Genomic DNA, 21,601 nt, shown 5'->3' with positions numbered 1-21,601 from the left:
AAAAAAAAAAAAAAAAAAAAAAAAAAAAAAAAAAAAAAAAAGGAGAGAAAATAGAAAGTGGTGGGTGAATATTGACATCCTCAAATCAGTCGAATTGAATAAAGAGGAAATTCTAGGGAAAATATTAAAAATTACAGAAAGAGGAAGTTAGGGACACTGAGGATAAACGTTGGTGACCTCAGTTTTACTGTGGGCCTATCCACTATTCCTCCATTTAGTTTCCAAGATCTTGCCAGCAACCTTACGGCTTGCATCCTCCATTTCTTCGCCCAGGGCATGCTGAATACATGTCTATGTGTCTTCTGTTTTATTTCCTGTGTAGGTTTTATGTGTGCGCACTGGGAGTGCCCTTTCATCTCTCCCATGAACCAATGCCCCCCTCCATAAACACTGTGGGTTCCCTTTCTGGGCATATTTCAAAGATCAGTGTAACAAAATTATTTTATATGAGTATTGTTCCCAGCAGAGTCTTTAAAACTAGAGAGGAAACCGGTGTAAGTCTAAAATACTATAAGGGCCAGAGGACAGGGAAAACAGCAACATACCCATTCTATCAGTCTCATCTTCTTTATACTTTCATTGATTAAGAGCCCCTGACTACAGCAAAAATGAAATCAGAGGCACTCTACATAACATTTCTTAAAGTACATTATGCCCTTTCTGAGATAATTTCTTCTCTGGATTCTTAGATTCCAACCTTATGGCTACCACTTATATGGTCAAATGTACTCTAATCCCACTGCTCACCAATTTAAGGTCCTGTATGCTGCAATTTTCTACAATTTTCCTAAAACTATGATTATCTGATACTGTCCTGGCTTCAATTTATAAGGGGACTGCTGATAGCATGAAAACCTTGCCCTAAAAAATAAAAATTATATGTAGTCTTTGGAAAGACAACTCTTCAAAGCCATTCTGGGTCCAATCTCCCAGCAGTAGAATGTGTCCATAGGGTGCTGCCTTCATAGGAGCTCTGGAAACACCCAGAGAGCAGACACAACACTATTTAATAACCGAGTTAGATGGTTCGGAGTGCCATGGCCTGGGTATTTATGTAGGCTGTATACCAAATTAGGTAACACAATGCATTCTGGGAAAGGAAGAGTTGGGGAGGAGCTACAAAATAAAAAAGAAGGGAAAAGGAAAAAACTTTTAGGACTATTGCAGAATAGCTTATGCATGTTGTATTAACTGGTTCCAATTAAACCGAATGATCCTGACTGTGGGTAATATGAGGCAGTCTCGGAGAGCATGCTGAAACAATTAACACTTTAAAAGAACATCTCCTCTGGTTTCTATGAGAAGCATCTGTTTTTATATTGATTCCCCATAAAAGACAGAAATTACTTTCATAATCTAGAGACACATAGTAGGAAAATGTTAAAATGTTTTTAACTGAAAAGGAATACCTGGTCCCACTCCTTAAAAATGGCTGTATACAAACAGAAATAAAAATGGCTGAGAATTCAAATAGCTCTCATTAATATGACAGTCCTATATCATCGGCTCTTGCCTGTCAGAGAATAAAAAGTTTCTTTTCAAGAACTGCAAGATTCCGCTTTCAAAGCCTTAAAGAGTTGTATTAACTCCTAGAACCTTTTCCCAGAAAGGGCTCTGCTAAATAAATCTAAATAATTACCCCTAAGTTACCATTGGGTTATTGTCTGTTTTTTATGCTCTTTCTCACCACTTCATCCTGTCCCATGCACTCCCTTCAGAAATGACCTATCCTTTTCTTTCTTTTTTTCTAGCACTTGCCAAGTACTTACTTTGTGCCAGGTGCTATGTTAACGCTACACACTCTTTCATGTAAATCCCAAAATATCCTGTTGTGTGCATAAACTCAGATAAAATAAATTGTCCAAGGTCATACAACTTACTAGTAGAGGAGTAATACTTTATTAGTGGAAGAGTTAATACTTTAACACAAATCTCATTCAGTTCCAAAGGGTGTACCTTTAACTATGACCAAATATTGCATCTCTTGTCTTCCAAAAATCCATCTTAAGGCAACTTCTCATTTGGAAAATTTGTAGTGCTTTTTATAGACCATTATTAAATAATGTGTTGCCAAGTATATTTATGATTTATTTGTACATATTGTTTCCTGCTATATGGAGAAATCCAAGGGTCAGTTATAACGTGTTCACTAACTACTTCTTGAATAAGTAAATGAGAGTTGACATAGTCAGAATTCAGTGTTCTAATTTATAAATGTTTGATATTAAAATATTATTTTAAAATATTTCACGTATCTGCTTATAGTGAATATTATATAGTGATGGAAACATATAGATATAGCAATAGCTATGATAAGTTCATAATAACAGTCAACTTAGCTGTTAGAAACTCCTCTCCTAGCCTTATTCTTTAATTTCTAGTAACAAAGGGCTGTGAAAATGTGCAAAGAAACAAAAAAATTTTTGTAGCTAAATCATGTGTATTTATATTTTGTATGTCTAATTGATATAATCACACTTTCTGAGTATACCCAATAACTAAGAATTGAGTACATTTGGAATTGGGTTTGGGTATATTCCCCAAAATAATTAAATCTATTCATGGGCCAAAGCCATACTGAGTGGTTCAGAAACCATGCTCTAAAATGCAGCAGCCACTCAAGCTTCTTATAGCTGGTCAAATCTAAAGTTCTTTCATTCCAAGTGCCAAATGCTAATTCTTATCCTAGTTTACCCAGATTCAGAAAGTTCCCTTTCTTCATCTGAGTCCCAGGATCTGTGGGCATCTTCTCAATTGTTTATAGACAGCAGAAGCTCAGGTCGCTACTGTGTTAATATTCATGGCCATACAAACCAATGAGGCACACCATCAATTTAAATGTAAAATGTAAGGGTAAGGAAGGCTATCATTCTAGTGATTAATACAGCTGCACAATGAGAGAGAAACAATTAAACTGCCACACTTTTCACTAAGAAAGATATTGCATGTATTCAGTAAGTTTAATTATATCCATTTTTCTAAATTGGGGCACAAAATTTCTTTTCTGCTTGAACCCCAATCTGTACATTATAGTTATCAATAAAAGGACAAGTCTTAAAAAAAATGCCTCTCAGCCCCATTACTACATAGGTGCCGAGTGCCAAAAAAAAAATAAAAAAATAAAAAAAAAATAATAATAATCCAGGAAGAGAGAGAACAAATAGTTAATAGACAAAAAAAAAATAAAAAAATAAAAAAAAAATAATAATAATCCAGGAAGAGAGAGAACAAATAGTTAATAGAAGCCATTTTCAAGACAATACGTTAACTGGTGACAGACATTTGCAAAGCAGTCTAGAGAAGCTAGAAATCCAATGATAAAAGCTCTGCACTTAAAATGAACTTGGGGCAAATGCAGCCATGAAAATCAAGACTTTTTTGCAAAACATAATAAAGCCTAATTACAAGGATATAATCATTCCAAGTAGAACAACAAAGAGCAAGAATAGGACAGTGGAGACAGAACTGTAGGAGATAACAAACTTAATCTGAAAAATGCACAAGGATAATAGAAACTATCAATTTATTATGCATGTAAGCATGTATTAATTTATTTATAACTTGCTTTAGTCCTTGGAGAATTTAAGACAGGCAAGACATTCTCTGGAACACAAGGCTAAGATTTTCACTATTTCCTGAGAGATGAGAAAATGAATATTAATACCAGAATTTCATACATACCATACATAGTTTTTGGTTATATAAATATGCATGTTAACTGTAAAGTCAGCTCCCCACATTTTTTATTCTATAAGGTAAATTAAGTTATTATCAAATTATTTCATCATTTTAAAATATACCTGTGTTGTCTACAGTCAGATATTTGAAATAAAGAGACATAAATTTTCAAAATCCCAGTGTTAATGCTTTTTTTCTGTCTGAGACTACTACTTATTAGACTAGCTCTAGGGGAGACTCTAATAAACATTGCTGACTAATAGTATTAAACTACTTTCTTTTTGGTTGCAAGCAAATCAAAGAACAAACTCTATCAAAAATAAATAAAACGAAATCTAAATAATTGTGAAATAAGTAACATTGATTATTGACAAGTTACTGAGGCCATTTCACAGAATCCAAGAGTTTTGAGTACATAATAACTAAGAAGGGCAGATACACAGTGACTTTAGAGGTCTAAGCAACTGACGCTCACATAACTTTTCCAAACTATTCTCATTCATATGATTCAATATTGATGACTACCAGTTTGGTATATCTGTAGTACAAATTTCAAATTCCCAGGAAAGAAAATTCAACTAGCCCTGCTACAATCAAACGTCTACTTCCTGGATCAATCAGTCATGGCCAGGGGCAGGCTCACGAAGTCTAAACATGACCACCAAGGCCCACCTCTGTGGACTGGGGCTTCTCTGCAGAGAAAGCAGATCAGCATGTGCTGCACAACTCCTTCAGAAAATATGTGTTTCACTGGGAGATATTATTACTTTTAAGTAAATAGCAAAGGAAATTTATGAAACCAGGAGCCCACAATTCTGTGGCAGAGATGAAAAAAAAACATCTACTTTCTGATTCTCTCACCTGACCACAGCACTGAGAGTAACACTTCAATGCTGGCACTTCTGACTTGTGATCTTCAGGAAGAGTCTTAAATGTAATTTTTCATTTGTTCCTAAGGTTCTAAAATTGAATAACCTAATATGGGATTCCCAGATCCCATTGGTTTCAACTCCAAGGGAATAATGAAGGATCAACAATTTATAATAATTCAAAAGACAAAATTCTGACTATGCATTTCCTTGCAATAAGACTGCACAAAGTAATAAAATATGAAAGCTCTTATATTAATATTTTTGGCTGAAATTACCAGTGTATTAGAGGATCAGAAATTCTTATTAGTGTTATACATCAGTGTGTTTGATTTACATAGGATTACTGCCTTATTCATGTTTCTATCTCCAGCAATTGGCATAGTACCAGACAGAGCTGAATGGAATTACTAAATATTGTAGCTTGAAAATAAAATTCCTGAAAATATGTATTCTATGGTACTCTCTTAGAAGAAAAGTATTAAAGAACAATGAACAGGAGAAATAAAAACTACCAACCTAAGAGGGTAAAATACCATTATTAATCCTCTTTACCAAGAAATCTGAGAGTTGTGAAATAATTTATTAAAACTTACAAAGAGAAAAATCAACACACCGGAGATTCATTCATTGAAACTTAACTCCCAGAATTTCTGCCATGTACCAGAAATTTTACTAGCTGTGGATATATAAGGCCCCCAAAGAGCCTTATATATCTCTTATATGTCTCATGGAGAAACAGATGTAGGAATAAGTAATTATTAAATGATACTATCAGGGATACAATAAAAGCAATGACTGATGAACAAACAATTATTAAAACACATTTCTCAGTTCAAGATCCACCTGATCAACATGGCAAAACCTTGTATCTACTAAAAATACAAAAACTTAGCTGGGATTGGTGGCATGCACCTGTAATCCCAGCTACTTGGGGAGGCCAAGGCAAAAGAATCACTTGAACCTGGGAGGTAGAGTATGCAGTGAGCCAAGATAACGCCACTACACTCCAACCTGGGCAACAGAGCAAAACTGTATCTCAGGAATAAAATAAAATAAACAAAAACAAAAGAACCACATTATTTCTCTATCACAAGCAGTCCCTAAGCATACACTCTCTCTGACCATCTGCTCAGAAAGTATAACAGTTTCATATTATCTAAGTCTCCAGCAAGTCTGGGCTCCCTCTGCACTGCGGAAATACCTCCAAAATTTAGCATCATCATCTCTCCTTCACTAACGGTGATCCCACTTTCTCCTTCTGCTATAGATAAAAACTGAGGAAAGAAGCTTCATCTGTTACACAATCTGAGTGAAAATCAGGCTCCTCCATGCTTACTGCTAACATAGTTTTAAGACGTGCTGTCAGTCCAGTTTTATCTTTCAGCACCTGGTACCTCAACAATAGATAAGGATATTTAAGAAGCTCCACATATTACTTTCACTTTGCCTACAAGGGGAGTCAAATGAAGAGAATGTCCAAAACGTAACTCTAATTTCTCAGCTCCATCGCACGCAAATTATTTCATGACAAACTCTCATTTACAGTATATATAAGCCCAAGAGATACCACTGCCATTTCTGTCAGGCAACCCATTTATTACAGAGTATCATACTTTCAGCCACTTTCTTCACATACTTCAGCACCCAGAGTAGTAGTATGAGTACATGAAATGAGAGGTAGGAAGTCTGGGATCTGTTCCCAGCACTACAATTGACGCACTATTCTTATTCCCTTTGCGTTTAAATCTCCCATTTGTAGCACAAGGTTAATGACATAGTACCTGTTTGTTTTTAAGGCACTGGAAAACTCTCTGGTAGAAGATACCATGCAAATGCAGACTATTATTAAAACAGGAAGACTTGAAAATTGCAAGTTGGTGTGGTCATCGCTATTAAGCAGTTGACACAGTAACAAAAGAGAAAGCATCTTTCTTCAAGGCATCTAAAATCAAATACTGCTGAACATGCAGCTACAGAAAAATATACGTGCAAATATATTCATTTTAATGACCTTCCAAATCTAACTAATCAATAACCCATTTAAAGTAATCCTTTCCAAGTTATCCTGACTCTGACAAAATGCATGGAACCCCTAATCACAGGTATTTTTTAATAATGCAAAGCTTTCCGAAAAGTTATTCTTTCTCCTTGCAAAATATTGCTCTACTCCAGAATTTTAGAGCACATATGGGCTTATTTCACTAAGATTGTTCCAAAATACAGAAACATTTCTCCTTCAATCTGGCCAATTTTGGAATAATCAAACTTACAGTACAGTGTTGGACAGGCATCCAAGCAGGGGCTTCCACTGAACAATTCTGGGCTGGGCATCTGCCTTGGTTTTGCTGCAAATAAGTAAAAATGATATTATATTCTATTTATTATGTCTAGTAGATATATACTAGCTGACATGTTTATTATCAATATGTATATTTACAAGGATGGCAGAGAGAAAATGCTTTTTTTGGTGCAATGCTGCAGAAAACTAGGTACATATTTCTACTCTTATCAAAGCATAAGATATTATCCTTTTCCTTTTTTATTACTCTAATGACTAGGTTTTTGGCACCAGGCTTTCTCAGCATCTAACCTTCCAGGCCTCAATACCAACCAACTGAGAGCTCTCATAACCCATAGGCTGACTGTTCCCTTCCAGGCTCGTAGTCAGCACTGATACATGCTGTACTCCTGTGAGATCACATAAGTCAAAGTATAGAAGGCTGTTTATTTGTCTCTATTTCCAGATCATAAGCTAGTGATAGTGTTTCTCTCTAGAGTGTTTCACAGAACTCCAGAATGTTGAGTTGAAAGGGATAGATATTAGAGGACTTTTTATCACATCAAAAACTTAAGTGAAGAGAAATGACACAACTTTCTCAAGAAGTCAGAGGTTTGACATTCTAAGCCATTTTCCAGGCACTTCTTTCTACAAAAGAAATGTCTCTCTAGTTAACCTATACTTTTGTTGTAATTCCGGTAAATTTACTTCTAATTGGCTTTTTAAAACAATACAGTGCTTTCCTTTCACCAGCAATACTCCTCCACCCCTTTGATAATTAAAACTGGTTAGTTCAAAAGGAGTGATTTTAATAAACCATGTTTAATCTTTTATTTCTTTCACTGTCTTCTCAGTGATAATATAGGTATACTTATAATGTTAATAATCACCATAAAAACCACAGCTGTGATTTATTGAGCAACTAAATATGGAAGGCATTATTCTGGACACAATATACATTACTACTAGTCCCCAGAACAAACATGAACAGGAGTATTATGCTCATTTTGTGGTGGAGAAAACACAGACTCAGAGAGGTTAAACAACTGCTGAAAATTCACCCTACTAGACAACAGCATCTCTGAGATTGCAGCAAGACTCTAGCTGACTCTGGTACCCATGTATGCCCTTTCTTTTATAAGAAGTTGCCTCTGTTATTTTAGATTTTCTCTTAAATGGGAGTTAAGGTATGCCATCATCCAATCTGATTTCATCTAATGAATGATCTTAACATTTTTGATTTCACTGAATAAAATACTGAATGCAGTACTCCTATAACACTAAAAACTTTTGTCTGTGATTTGTAAGCTTTTTAGAGTAACTTTATTTGGGTGATTTATTTTTAAGGCATCACTAAGCCCTAAAATGCTGTATGAGTGATTTTGGATAAAGTCACCATAAAAATAAACTTATATCATCAATCTCTGTTATCAGTTTTCTTGTTTGACACAAAGTATGATATATAGCAGCAGCAGAGTATATAAGGTACACTGGACTTGTGTCAGATAACCACAATTATAAGCTAATTTTGGCCATGTGATTGCTGCCATGAAATGCTCTTGGTAGTCATATCTGTGAAACAGTGTTGTATCTTGCCTAATTCATGGATAATATATATATAGATTCTCCTCAGATCATTATCACAATTTGCAAGGAAGCTACTAATGAGAACACACAATGTATTCACAAAATATGATGGGTGCATAAATAAAGTGTGTTTCAACTTCTACAGTGCACATCATGGGATAAAGAAAGGTAGAAATCTGTGTTTCTGTTTACCTTCCATTATTACCTGATTTCTGTCACTAACTTCTTCTCATAAGTGTTTTAACTAAGAAAATTAACAATGATTTTACAAAGCCAGACAAATAAAAAAGACTACTGAAGACAGATGCCATGTGAACATAACTCATTCTTTAATCCCAGTGTATGACAAGAAAAAAACATTGAAATTGAAGTTAGAGCCTTGGAATTTAGTTTAGTACTCCCATTAATCTATGTGTGGAACTTTGGGAAACTCTCTTTAACACTTTAGACCTCACTTCTCACTTTTCTCATCTGTAAAATGAGCAAGTTGTCTAAGATTCATGATTCGATGTGGAAAGAGAAAGTGCCAAATTTACGCAAGGATCTTTTGCAAACTTTATACTTCTACCAATAATTTAATATTTGGTTTTCTCTACCAAAGGGGTATACCCTGCAATTGAGAGCATTTACCATTCTAATATACTGATGAGGCATCTTTTAGGGTCTTGAGGATGTGAACAGGAAATAATTATTTCCCTGTGTGTTTCAGTGCTAGCAAAAACTGACACCCACAAGACTAGATGATCTCAAAAGAGCCTTCTGTTTAAGTTTTGTTACTGAAAATCCTAACCTCATGTTTTGTCTACCACCTGCTCTACTTCTAAAGAAGACAAGATCTAACAAGGGTCAAGGAATCCACCACAGTAGGTGGAGAAGGAAAGGGTTTTAAAATTCTTTTTTCCCAGAAGTCTTCATTCTCCTAATTCAGTATCTTTTTCTTAACATTTAACGTGTACACTGTGGCATAACAGAGTTTGGGCCTACCTCCTACTCAAAAGCACATTCTCATGTCTAACTCTTAGTTAATTCTTAAGTTGAAAAATCAAGGTAGAACATTAGAATTCCCTCAAGAGACAACCTAGCTCTCCAAGCAAAGATTTAAAATAGAAATTGGTGACAAATTCCCCCAAAGATAAAGCTTTCCCTCCTTCCTTCTCTCCCCATTCATCTATTCAGCATGTTTATACCTGTAGATTAGTGATATGTGACTACATCAGGATTCGGGGATTTACAATGCTGACCATTAAAAACACGTCTCAAGAGACAAAATTATGAATGGGTCTTGGTCTTTCAGAAACAGCTTGATGTCTCCAAATCTTTTCTCCTCCTTGGTTGTCTGTTTCTCACTTTAAAATCTCAACATATTTCATTCCAGAATATTCTGAGAACATTAGCTAAATATGCTGACCAATTACACCTAAGATTGATTGTATAAATATGTAACTACAAAGAATTTTAAGTGACTAAGAGAATTCTAAAGATTTTCTTCTCAAACCCCCAATAACATGGGAATATTTTTTGTGTATCAGGGGCTTATACACTATTACAGTGCTTTGGAGTTTACCAAGTGCTTACATAGACACAGTCATTTCATCCTCAGAAAAAGTTGTATGTGGCAGAGCGAGAGATGATTCATACAAATAAAATTTTGACCTAAATGTTTCATTTAAAATAGCATGTTCTTTTGAAAGCAGAGTAAGAGCTGAAAGTTTCTGTTGTTGTACTGTTCACAGTAAAATGTAACCAAAGGAGTTTCTTTTTATGGGAGAGAGGGGGCAGTATTGTGAAGTGTTACATGATACGACTGTACACATATCTGCTCATTTATTTACCCATTCCTCACTTGTCAAAATATACTTCGTGAATGGTACCATGTTAGGTATATATAGAGATTTAAAATTTAGAGGTATAAAACTTTAAATAATCCTTATTCTCCAAAAGCTCACAACATTTTAGGAGGTACAATACAATGTGCTAAGTTTAAAACAGAGTTAAATAACAGGGCCATTAATCCATTCATGTAGTTGGTCAACATTTACTGAGCAATTACTATGTGCAAGCTATTGCATTAGGAATAAAGATATATCAAGACTCAGTGTCTGTCTAAAAAAGTACTTATTCTAAGGAAAAAGACAAACCAATAAAGATACAATTATAAATTAATATTACTGATATGGGATAAAGAAACTGTTCCATGGCAGATCAAAAATATTCATTGTACTCATTCTTGGGGCAGGAGTAAGAAATGAACTAGGGTAATGGAAAAGTGCAGAGATGAACTGAGGCAAAAGGTGGAGTATTTACCTCTGGCTGGGTAACTCAGGAAAGACTTCGTTGAAGAGACACTTCAGGTATCCAACACAATTTTAAGGAGGTGAAGGTATAAGAAGAGGGCCTTACAGGCTAAAGGTACTCAGTGCACCAACTGATAGCACAAAGTAAAGAAACTGTTGGCCTTGTCCAGAAACTCCTCAGTTCTGGACCTCAGAATCCCAGGACTGAAGAGAAAGAATGATTTTACGCTATACAGAGAGCTGACTTCAGCCTTTCTTTTTATTTATTTCTACTTCACAAGACTAAATGGACAGCAGGGTGTGGGATAAATGAGCTCGACCAGGAAGTGGACATGGGGGGATACAGATCTGATCCTATAAAACACATAAGAGGCCCTCCTGAGTTTAATCTTTGAACAAGCATTTCAGCTGTCTTCTCATCCCTGAGACTCTTAGGTATTTGACAGATGAAGAAAAAGAGGTCAAAACATGATGCCCAAGGAGCAGAACTAAGTGGTTTTTTGCATGCAGAACTAAAACGACATGCAAAAATGTGTGCAAATGGACTGTGAGTTGTAAAGTACTTTAGAAACGAGCTAATTCTTGTTAAAATTACTTGAACACTTTTTCTGACTTCTAGTCCAATATACTCTCTAACATACTGAGTTAAAAATTTTTCAAAAAATTTGAAAAATACAACCATTCCCAAAGTGCCTCCAAATCATCAATTTTATGCATTTATAAATATAGATGTCTATGTATCTATATTTATATGTATGTATCTGTAGACACGTGTTCATTATGCATCCTCCACATAATGTGTCTATAGATACATATATACACATGAAGATGTTTTACGTACATGTATACATATGTGCATAAATAATTTATTTTGGCAAAATAAAGGTTTTCATTGAATTCGTTTTCTAATTTCCCATAAAGATATGTCATTTTAGAATGAGATGTTAGAAAGAGAGAAAATCAAATTTTGCCATGTGCTAATGTAAAATACATTATAGGTATAAATATGTGCAAAAAAATGTTACATTGGAAGTCCTAAGACACCAAGATATAAAAATGAGATTCCAAAGGAGGCAGACCACATGTGCAATATTCAAAAGAAATTACCAAGAACCAACTTTGGGATACTGAATCCTATTTATAATATAATATAATGCTGGTATACAAAATTTGGGTGACTGAAGATTTAGAAAAGGGAGAGAATTTCTTTGAGAAAGGGTTGAGAAGTCTCACAATGCACCTACAATTAGTGAAATAAACTTCAATTTGGACTGGACCTAAAACTTAACATAACTTCTTTTGGTTTAGAAGGCCAATATACTGGAATTTGACTCCCACCTAAGAAGCTTAACCAGTGAGATAACATGGCAAACTGGTTAAGTCAGAAGTGGCTTCATCTGGGTTAGCCTGCACTCTCAGAGTTTGTCAAGGCAAAAGATTCATTCTGGAGCCATTGTAACACTTGTCAAGACAACCCTCCATTTAGGGTGGACTGCTGTAAAATTTGGCCTAAAGAAATGCATCATAGGACACTTAGAGAGGCCCAGAAGGGGAGGCTTCCAAAGACCCACGAAAGTGTCCATGAGGGAAAAACTCAGCCAGACTTTTTCTGGCTGCATTAAAATCCCCAACCTGCTGTGCTAGCTATGTAACCCTAGGCAAGTTAATTTACTTCTCTTTGCCATAGTTATGAAGATTTTAAAAGTTATAAGTAAAACACTTAAAACTATTTCTATATATAATCAGCACTGTTTAAGTGTCAGTAATTTTCTTCCTTTTTGGTTATTTTTATCATTGTTATTATATGTCAGGCTGAGAGGGCAAAAAGCGCAACAATCCCAGTTCAGTAGGAACTTTCCTTGTCTCCTTTTCTTATTTCCTTCTTATGCTCCAAACTTGGAAGGATCAATAACCAACTAGTAAATGGGAAAAGATAAGAGAAGTCTATGGCATTCCCTTCCCCTAAAGCAGATGTCCTATCTGAAGATCCCACAGTAGGAAAAAGAGAATCTTTAATCTGGAATATGTTCCAAATTTTGACTAGTATTTGGGACTCAACAATTTTAATTAAGATATTACGACTGTATTTGTGATTTTCAGTGACTGTAAGACTTTTTAGTCCCTGTAAATGGAAAGTTATGAGAATACCCATTTTCATTTGGAGGGCAGGGTGAGGACCACTGACATTAAGCCATTTTAAACAAACAATGAGGACCCCAAAATAAAATGACTTCTATTACTGCATCACATGAGTATTCCTTGTTAAATGCGTCAATAACAGATGCAGAACATACTAATGGTGAGTGTTAACCTTTTTATTCAACTTTGGGAATATTCCTCAACATATGACTTCATCCCTTCCTGGACTTATCTTTTCATTTGCTTCTTTTTATTTTCTCAGGCTTCAAAAGATGTTTAAAATAAGTTGGCCTAATTTGTTTCTGAGGAAATCCTTACTAAAACTGAAGTCATGCTGGGGAGTCATGAATTTGCCTCTTTTGTAAATGAAGAAAATGCTCCTGACCTATTCTCCAAAGGATGCTGAGAACAAGGGATTTTCAGTGGGCAGTGATGATGGTGCTGAGTCATTCTCAACACTTTTCAAAGTCCTTTGTGACTTCAGGCAGACATTTGCCCAGGTTAACAGAGGTGCAGTCTGTGACTAACTAGTGCATGAGAGGATTAAAACACTGCATTAAAATATTCTAAGCACCTAGCTACCCAGATTAACTATGATGAGTGGAACAGACTCTGAGTTTTTAGGCTGGCCACATTTAAAGATTATAAATGGAAACCATTGTTGTAACTTGATATTTCAGGATATCAATGGGGAGAGGACAGCGGGCTTGGACTCAGGAGACATTTCCTAGATATATAATGAAATAATATTCATTGAGCACCGTTAGATCCCAGGCACTTGACATGCACTGTTAACTCAGTTTATCATCACATCAACCCTAAAAGGTAGTAGAGGAGAGAGTTTAATACCATGAGGAATCCACTGGACCCGGGTTACCATGCCAGAGTTTTCACTTTTTATATCTGTGGCTTTGGATGAATTTCTTAATTTCTGTGAGTTTCAGTTTTCTAATCCATAAAATAGGAAAAATAAAACCTGGCTTAAGGAATTATTTTAAGTATTATAAAACTTCATAAACATATATATGTATGTCCAAGAGCCTGATATATTAATATATAATAATATCAATATCTATCTTATTGGGGATCTTTCTCCTGCTCCACTTAACTCCTCTGAGTCTATATTCTTGTATCTGAGTATAAAATAATAATATTTATCTCACAAGGTAACTATGAAAATTAAATAAGAAAAAGTACATGAAAGTGCTTAGCAAATGCCAGGAACTTTAAATCTAAGTTTGTTTGTAACTTTTTTGTCAGTATATAGAAGATTAAAAGAATGTCTGAAATACTGCAGCAATTTAAGATAACTAAATTTGGGAGCCAAAACTGATTCTGCAGTCTGGGATCACTTAACTTGAAATCGCTGGTAGTAAATATTTCTAAGAAATATAATATGGTATTTTAGTATTTTGTGGAGTCATGTCCCAGTATTCTCTGAAGCTCCACCAATTTCAAAAGTTAGTTATTGCTATGCATAGTTAAATGCAATAGAGTAATTTAAGCTTCTAAATACAAGATTTAAAAGCAGAGTTTTATAAAATACTTTAAATGTAATTGATATCTGCATTCTGTCATTGTATCGTAGTAATCAGATGAGAAAAAAGGAATGGGCTACAATTGTACTTTTCTCTTTGCAAAAAGGAAAATTTGGATATTGTTGCTACTACAGAAAATAAGTATTTTTTCATTGACAGATCTTATCTATTATATCATAAACTACATAAGAGAAACATAAGAGACTGTGACTTCTAAAACAAACTACTTTTTCCTTCAAGACATATTTAAAAATTCATTTGTAAATATTCTTGGATTAACAAATTAACAGCTAGTAAAAAATATCTGAAATTTCAGGACTCCAAAATTCTTTGAAGAAAGAAATGCCATTCAGAAACAAGATGAAAGTAATTCACTTCTAGTCTCTCTGCTACCATAGAGACAAAGAGAAAAAAAGTGAAGAGATTTAGCACACTTAATTCTTCCTGAAATTTATAATTAACTACACAGGAAAGGGAACAATTACCATATTTCCGAAGAATAAAGAATTTTAAAAGTTGAGCTTTTGATAAGACATAATTACAACCTACTAAATATGCAATTCATACCAATTTGCTCTTATGATCTTGAATTTCAAAAAGTGCATATACATTGGTTAGTGTTTTCTGAAACATACACATGGAATGCCACCATGTTAAATTTACAGAGCTTTTTCTTATCAGAGGATTTTCTGAGTTACTTAAAATTCTGGCCAACGTAACACAAAGAAAACAGTCAATGGATATTACTTGTATATATGCCCTGTTTTCCTGACACCTATGAATATGTATTTGGGGACAAATGTTAATAAACGAAAAAATGTGCAGGCTTTTGTAGATCAAGTGTCATGGCCAACATCAAGCAATAGCCAGGAAGGACTAGCAATTAGATATGTTCTCAATTTAAACAGAACTTTAGATTGCTGAATAAATTATGGGTGTATTAATTCAGGACAGTTTTATTTTAGGAGACTTACAAGAAAACAGCATATCTAGAAATCCTAGGAGATTCAAAACAAAGAAAGGGAGGAAGAAATTATTTTGCTAGAAATGTACACTTTTACTTATGGTTTCTTTTGCAAATAATTTTTTTAAAATTTTTATCATCAAGAATATCAAGAAATTATCCTTATAATGCTCTATTTAGAACTCTGTTTTAAGACAAATTATTTTATTTTAGGATATCTATAAATATAGCATGAAAGATTCTATTTCTCATTGTAAAAACATGAGGTATCAGAGGGGTAAGCTAAAATATTAATACTTTACGAACTGTGTTTTCATACAACAATCAAAATTGTTGCTGGCATAGATAATACATGGTATAATTTATGTCTTGAAATTTTATTTTTAGATATTCTTTTTTGAAACATAATTAAATGGTCTTTGAGGAGACTCTATTGCTAACTACACTGCTGCCTGGTAAAGTGGTATAGTATTCTGCTTTAAACAAAATTATATTATTTCTCCAATTATTTTATAACCTGATAATTTAGGAGAAGAAAATCATTTCTGAATTTTCTATTGCATAGCTTTCTAACTCACTTTAATACTTTAATAGTAAAATATACATTAATATTGCTATTCTTTTATAGTATACTTATGATAAATATATACATATTATAAAGCCAAATAATTTCCCCCCCAAAGTATCTTGCTATATTAAATCACTGAAAAATTAAATGGACATGAGTTGACATTCTTTTATCAAACTGAAAACCTGATCTAACTGCTTTAGTTTTTGTTTAATAGAAATGTGCAACTGTCTTGTAAGTATTTTTATACTTTAATTTTAGAAATTTAAATGATGATCATGATAATTTGGTTTATCATAGATGTCATTCAGTTGCCATTTTCCAGGTGTACATAAGGACTTTTATCTCTATTAGTCTATTTCTTTCATGTAAAAATGACATTTCCAAGAATCATTTTAGGCCCACTAACTATTCACAGATAAGTTTACCAATTGCCTGTCTCTTAACTGAATAGTTTATCCATCAGACTACAAAGATTTCTTTTACAACTATTTATTGTGAAGTTCACATTATATATACACATGTACATATGTGTATACATGTATGTATACATGCAAAAACATGTGTGTATATGTGCACATGAGCCTATATACATACACAGAGAAGTAAATGTTTATCTACATAAGTGTGTTTGTGTGTGTGTGTGTGTGTGTGTGTGTGTGTCTGTGTAACTTAGAGGAAGCAAGAATTTCATCCACTCATTCATTTACTTACTGGATAGTGAAATATCTATCAGATGTCTGTTAAATGAAACAATCAGTCAACACTTTTGGTACATCTGCCAATACCATGGTAAGTGATCAGCTATAAATGTAACTAAGAACTTCTCCTGTCCTCAAGGAATTCACATTCTAGCAAGAAATAGGCACAAGTAAAAGATAACTATAAAACCAGATAAAGGCTATAACAAAGATACAGACGATGTACTAAGAACATGGAACATGACAGGCTCAGTCTAGAAGGGCAATATCAAGGAAAGTACTTACAGAGAAATCTGCATTTAGCTGAATCTTCAAGGTTAAGAAATGTATTAGTGAAGCATCAAGCTAGGGAGTTGAGAGGAATTCAGGGCATAAGAATAAAAACGCACAACAAAGAAGCAGGAGGACGAAATTCAGATTATTTGGGGAAACCAAACATTATTGATTATAGTTGACTAAGGCATGAAGGGTAGTGGGATCTGAGACAGGCAGATAGGCAAGGGATACAACATCGAGGGCGAGGTGCTCCACGTGAAACAATGCAGACTTTATCCTGAAGAGCAGTGCTTCTCAAACCTTAATGTGCAAAATCAACTAAGGATACAAATCAATTAGGGATCTTATGAAAATGCAGATTCAGATTCATTAGTTTAGCATGGGGACTAAGGTTCTGCACTTCTGTTTTCTAGGGGATGACATTGCAGTTGGTGAACAAACCAAATTTTGAATAAGGGAGCCGTAGGGGACAGGGAATCCCTGAAGGATTATAATGAGAGCTGTGGAGTTGTGATATACATGCAAATTATATATACACACACACAAACACACACACACACACACACATAGATATATATATATGTATATATATACACACATGCATATTTATACACACACACACACGTACATTTTTTTAAAGGAAGGTCCCAGTTAATGGTGTAGAAAATGTATAGGAGTGGAAAGACAGGGAAAGCAGGAAGATTAATAGGGATTTTGTTGCAGAAATCCAGGTAAGAATTAGCAAGACTCTGAAAAAGACCACTGGTAGTAGAAACTGTAAATAAAGGACAGATTATAAGAAATAAAATAAATAAGAATTGGCTGTTGGGGATTTGGGAAAAAATAAAAATCAAGGTCAACTCCTACTTTTCCAATCATGACAAGTGGAATAGTGGCATACAAATAAATTGAGCACAGATAACAGTAGGAGAACTGTTTATGCTTGGAGGACTCCAGAGAGTAAACATTTTCCTGAAACTTTTGACTTAAGTTTACTTAATGGGTAAATAGAATTCCAAATTCTAAGAATTCATAAATTTACTCTCAAACCAACTTCTCATAAAACCTGTTATCTCCAAAAGGTTAGCTCAAGAACTGTATTACTTAGATACAAAGAAATAGACATGTGTGGGTAAGCATATTAAAACAGAGATATGATGGGAACAGGTTATATTTATAGGATTTCAAATCTGGTACTAACTTTGAACACACAAATGGAAGAAGAAGCTGGAATATTTGATATCTTTCTCTCACCGATAAGAGCCTATAAACCTGCAAAGTATTATTCATTGAAGCCAGAGGAAATTCCCATCACCATGACTACACAAACAGAAATTTGCCACTAGAGTGGTAACTAGCTAATTGAATCAGTAAAATTTATCCTTAAATGTCAGACTCCCAGAAATGAGAAAATGAGAGAGAAAAAGGAGAAGGAACAGAAACACCTGCACCTGCTATTTATTAGTTATGTGTATACATAGTTACTACACTCAACACTGTGTGTATATTGACACTAGCCATTCCCCTTGTCTGGGATATTCTTTGTTAAGATCTTCACAAAGGCGATACTGTTCAATATTCTTTTAAGTTGTTTGCTTAAGTATTTATATGACCTGTGTCACATAAAATTACTTCTAACATATACAGACACAGCTCTCATTTTCTCCACCATACAGTGACACTAATGGTAATAAAATATCCCAATTTGTGCTAAGGTTTTTTATTTTTAATAATTTCACTCATCCTTTCCATGTATACAGTATTTCATATTTTTCAAATATATAAACTAATTTGATTATGTACAATATTCCTATTCTGGAAGTACTGATAAGCCAGTATTATTATCCTATTTCGGACTTGAGAAAAATAAAACTCAGGGAGGATAAATTGAATTTACTAAGATTACTAATATAATAAATGGAAACTCCAAGTCTATATTTTCTAAATCTTGATCCAACACACATTCTCAGATTGACTTTGGTAAAACATACATACATGCAACAAAACTATAATCACGGGTAATCTGCTTCAAGAAAATCTTATCTTCCAAACATTCATATTAAACAGTGGACAAATAATAAAGTGATGAATTCTTTTTGTACCTTATGAAGGATTTATATTATTTTTTAAAATTTCGAGCATAGTTAATGTTTAAATGTTATTTAAATTACGAAATTTTATTTGCAGTTGTTTCCTCTTCAGACCCACATATGTCTCAGAAAATATGATTTATGTAAAGCTCTTATAAAGGACAATTCTCTCAAACTCATAGCTCTTCACAGCATTCTGTTGCTTTTACTCACAGACTCAAAAAGGGATAATGTTATGAAATAACATCCTGGTAATCAGGTTTGGAAGGAAAACCATTTACTACAGATGTGTTAACAGATGATTGAAATGATTCATGTAATAAAATTTTATTTCTAAAAGTTTAGTTTGACAGGCTATGGATATATGTCTGAAAAACTACAAATCTACAACTAATTGTAATTTAAATTAAGCCCTATGTGGTGCATTGTTTTTATTTAATTAGATATTTAGATAGAGAAGGAATGAAATGCAAAGTGTAGAATCAAGAGTATATTTTAACTCAATAATAACCTTGTTGTGGTTCAATCTGAAGAGAATAATAGTGAATGGGAACACAGATATTATAGTCACAAAGACCTGAGTTGAAACTTATTTCTGTGAATGTACCTCATCTTTAAGATATGAAGGATCACTGCATTGGTCTAAAAACTAAATGTGTTTTGATGAAATTCAAGTCCCTTCCATGTCCCAGACATTTCATTTATATACATATAAATATATACATATAAATAAATATATATACAAACAAACACACACACAAATAAGAAAAAGGAACATTGTTCCTTTCTTTATGGAGCTTCTTTCTAGTCAAAAGAAAGACAAAATAATCACACAAATCACTATACAATATGAATTGCTATATGTGGAAATGTGGCATAATATCAGAGTGTACGCTAAGAATATATAGTCTTCTAGAAAAAATTGTGACATGTAAGGTATTATCTGGAAGATAAGTAGAATTTAGATGAGTAGACAGTTATCTAAAAAGAATAATAGTAAATGGAAGTCCCCAAAACAGAAACAAGTTTGACACCTTCAGAGAACAGAGGGAAGCCAGAGAGACTAATATATCCTTTAGTTTAATGTAAGATAGGAAAGGTAGCACAGATTTAAAACATGGTCTTGTCCATGTATTTTCAAGATTCTTGGAATCTTATTAAAGATTCTTGTTAAAATACAAGGTATAATTATAGAAGACAAGATAGGAGAGAAATTTAGCTTCTAAGTCAAAAGAGAATTGTACACATTTGTAATAATTTGGACAACTACTCATCTTTCAATAGGTTGCTGAGAGTGATGCTGTTGGCCGTGTCTATTAGACTGATCCTTCTGCAGCTGGATGGAACACTTAATAAAAGAAAGTTAAGCTATTATATTAATGCCATTAGTATTTCACGGTGTTTGACACTATTAAAATGGTTAATCTCAGGTTACCAAGACAATCATAGAATCTCTTCTCTTTTTATACAAAATGGTCAATTATGTTAAATTTTCCCTACTATTAGCTGTATTTATGCTTCTTTTTGCCACCCAATAGATTTTTTTTTTTTGGACACATCAAGCCCCCTGTTCTCATCTCTGTAAAGTATACATGCTACCTTGCAGATATTTGGCTCAAATGACAAGTATTAACGACTGTCACTTGCAGGATAAATATGAGGAGAGGTACACCAAAAAAAGATAGGAAGATAAGAAAGCTATGGACCCTAACAGAGAAGAGTGCACCTGCTCCCTACAAGGTAATATCCTAAGCATTTTATAGTTCTTATCCCACCCAATTCTCAAAACAATGCTGTAAGATAGGTACTCTTTTGTGGATGAGAAAACTGCAGTGCTGACAAGGTCATCCAGGTAGTAAAAGGGGAAACCATTATTTTACTGAGCAGGTATAAGAATGAGCAACACAGGTTGTGTAGAAAATACAAGATAGCTCAAATCAGGGGGATGAAATGGGAGAAAAGTCTGGGCAAACTGGGATTGGGAACCAGTGTTGATGGATGGAAAATCCTATTTCCTTTAAGGTAACAACTATCTCAACTTTATGATATTTGTGACCAGGTACTGATCTATCTCTGTATCCTTTGAATCTTGTTACTCATATTGGACACCTTACATTCCAGCCATTTTGGCCTTCCATTCTTGAAATATGCAATTTATTCTCATTCTCTCTCTCTCTTTCTCTCTCTCTCCCCACACACTATAATTAAAATTATAGTCTGAACTTTGCCTAAAACATTCTGCCAGAACTCTGCCTAAAGCAGTCTCCCTACACCATTATGCCCTCCATTACGCAAATCAGCTTAATTTTCACTTCCTCAGTAAAGCTTCACCTTATATTTACCCCTGTACACCTGCAACATAGCCCACCAGGTTCTTTAGGTATTCCTGTCCTCATTTCCATAGCACCCTATATTCATTTTCTTATCAGACATCACTGCTATTTCTGTAATTGGTTGTTTTCCCCATTAGACTAAAGGTTCCATGAGAACAGATTGCTTATTATAGCCCCACACCGTTCAACATGTCAAGTGCATAGTAAGCATTCAATATATGCTTGTTAGATAAATAAAATGAATGAATAAATGTGATGCTTCTACCATGGGAGCAACTGTACA

The 21,601-nt window shown here is 34.1% G+C and overlaps 1 protein-coding gene across 7 annotated transcripts in view; it reads right to left on the bottom strand.

The window, feature by feature from the left end:
* Window positions 1-21,601, bottom strand: part of DLG2 (discs large MAGUK scaffold protein 2) — a 1,831,252-nt gene that overhangs the window by 1,642,222 nt on the left and 167,429 nt on the right. For all 7 annotated transcript variants that reach the window (XM_037744434.1, XM_037744428.1, XM_017544957.2 and 4 more), the window contains one exon: window positions 6,821-6,895. In XM_037744434.1, the coding sequence (XP_037600362.1) occupies window positions 6,821-6,841 (21 nt within the window). In that variant the 5' untranslated portion in view covers window positions 6,842-6,895. The remainder of the gene's footprint in view (window positions 1-6,820; window positions 6,896-21,601) is intronic.

This window comes from Cebus imitator, unplaced genomic scaffold (assembly GCF_001604975.1).
Source record: "Cebus imitator isolate Cc_AM_T3 unplaced genomic scaffold, Cebus_imitator-1.0 Scaffold174, whole genome shotgun sequence".
Classification (NCBI taxonomy): Eukaryota; Metazoa; Chordata; class Mammalia; order Primates; family Cebidae; genus Cebus; species Cebus imitator.
Note: the sequence above shows the minus strand (reverse complement) of the source record. Positions and strands in the feature narration are given on the sequence as shown.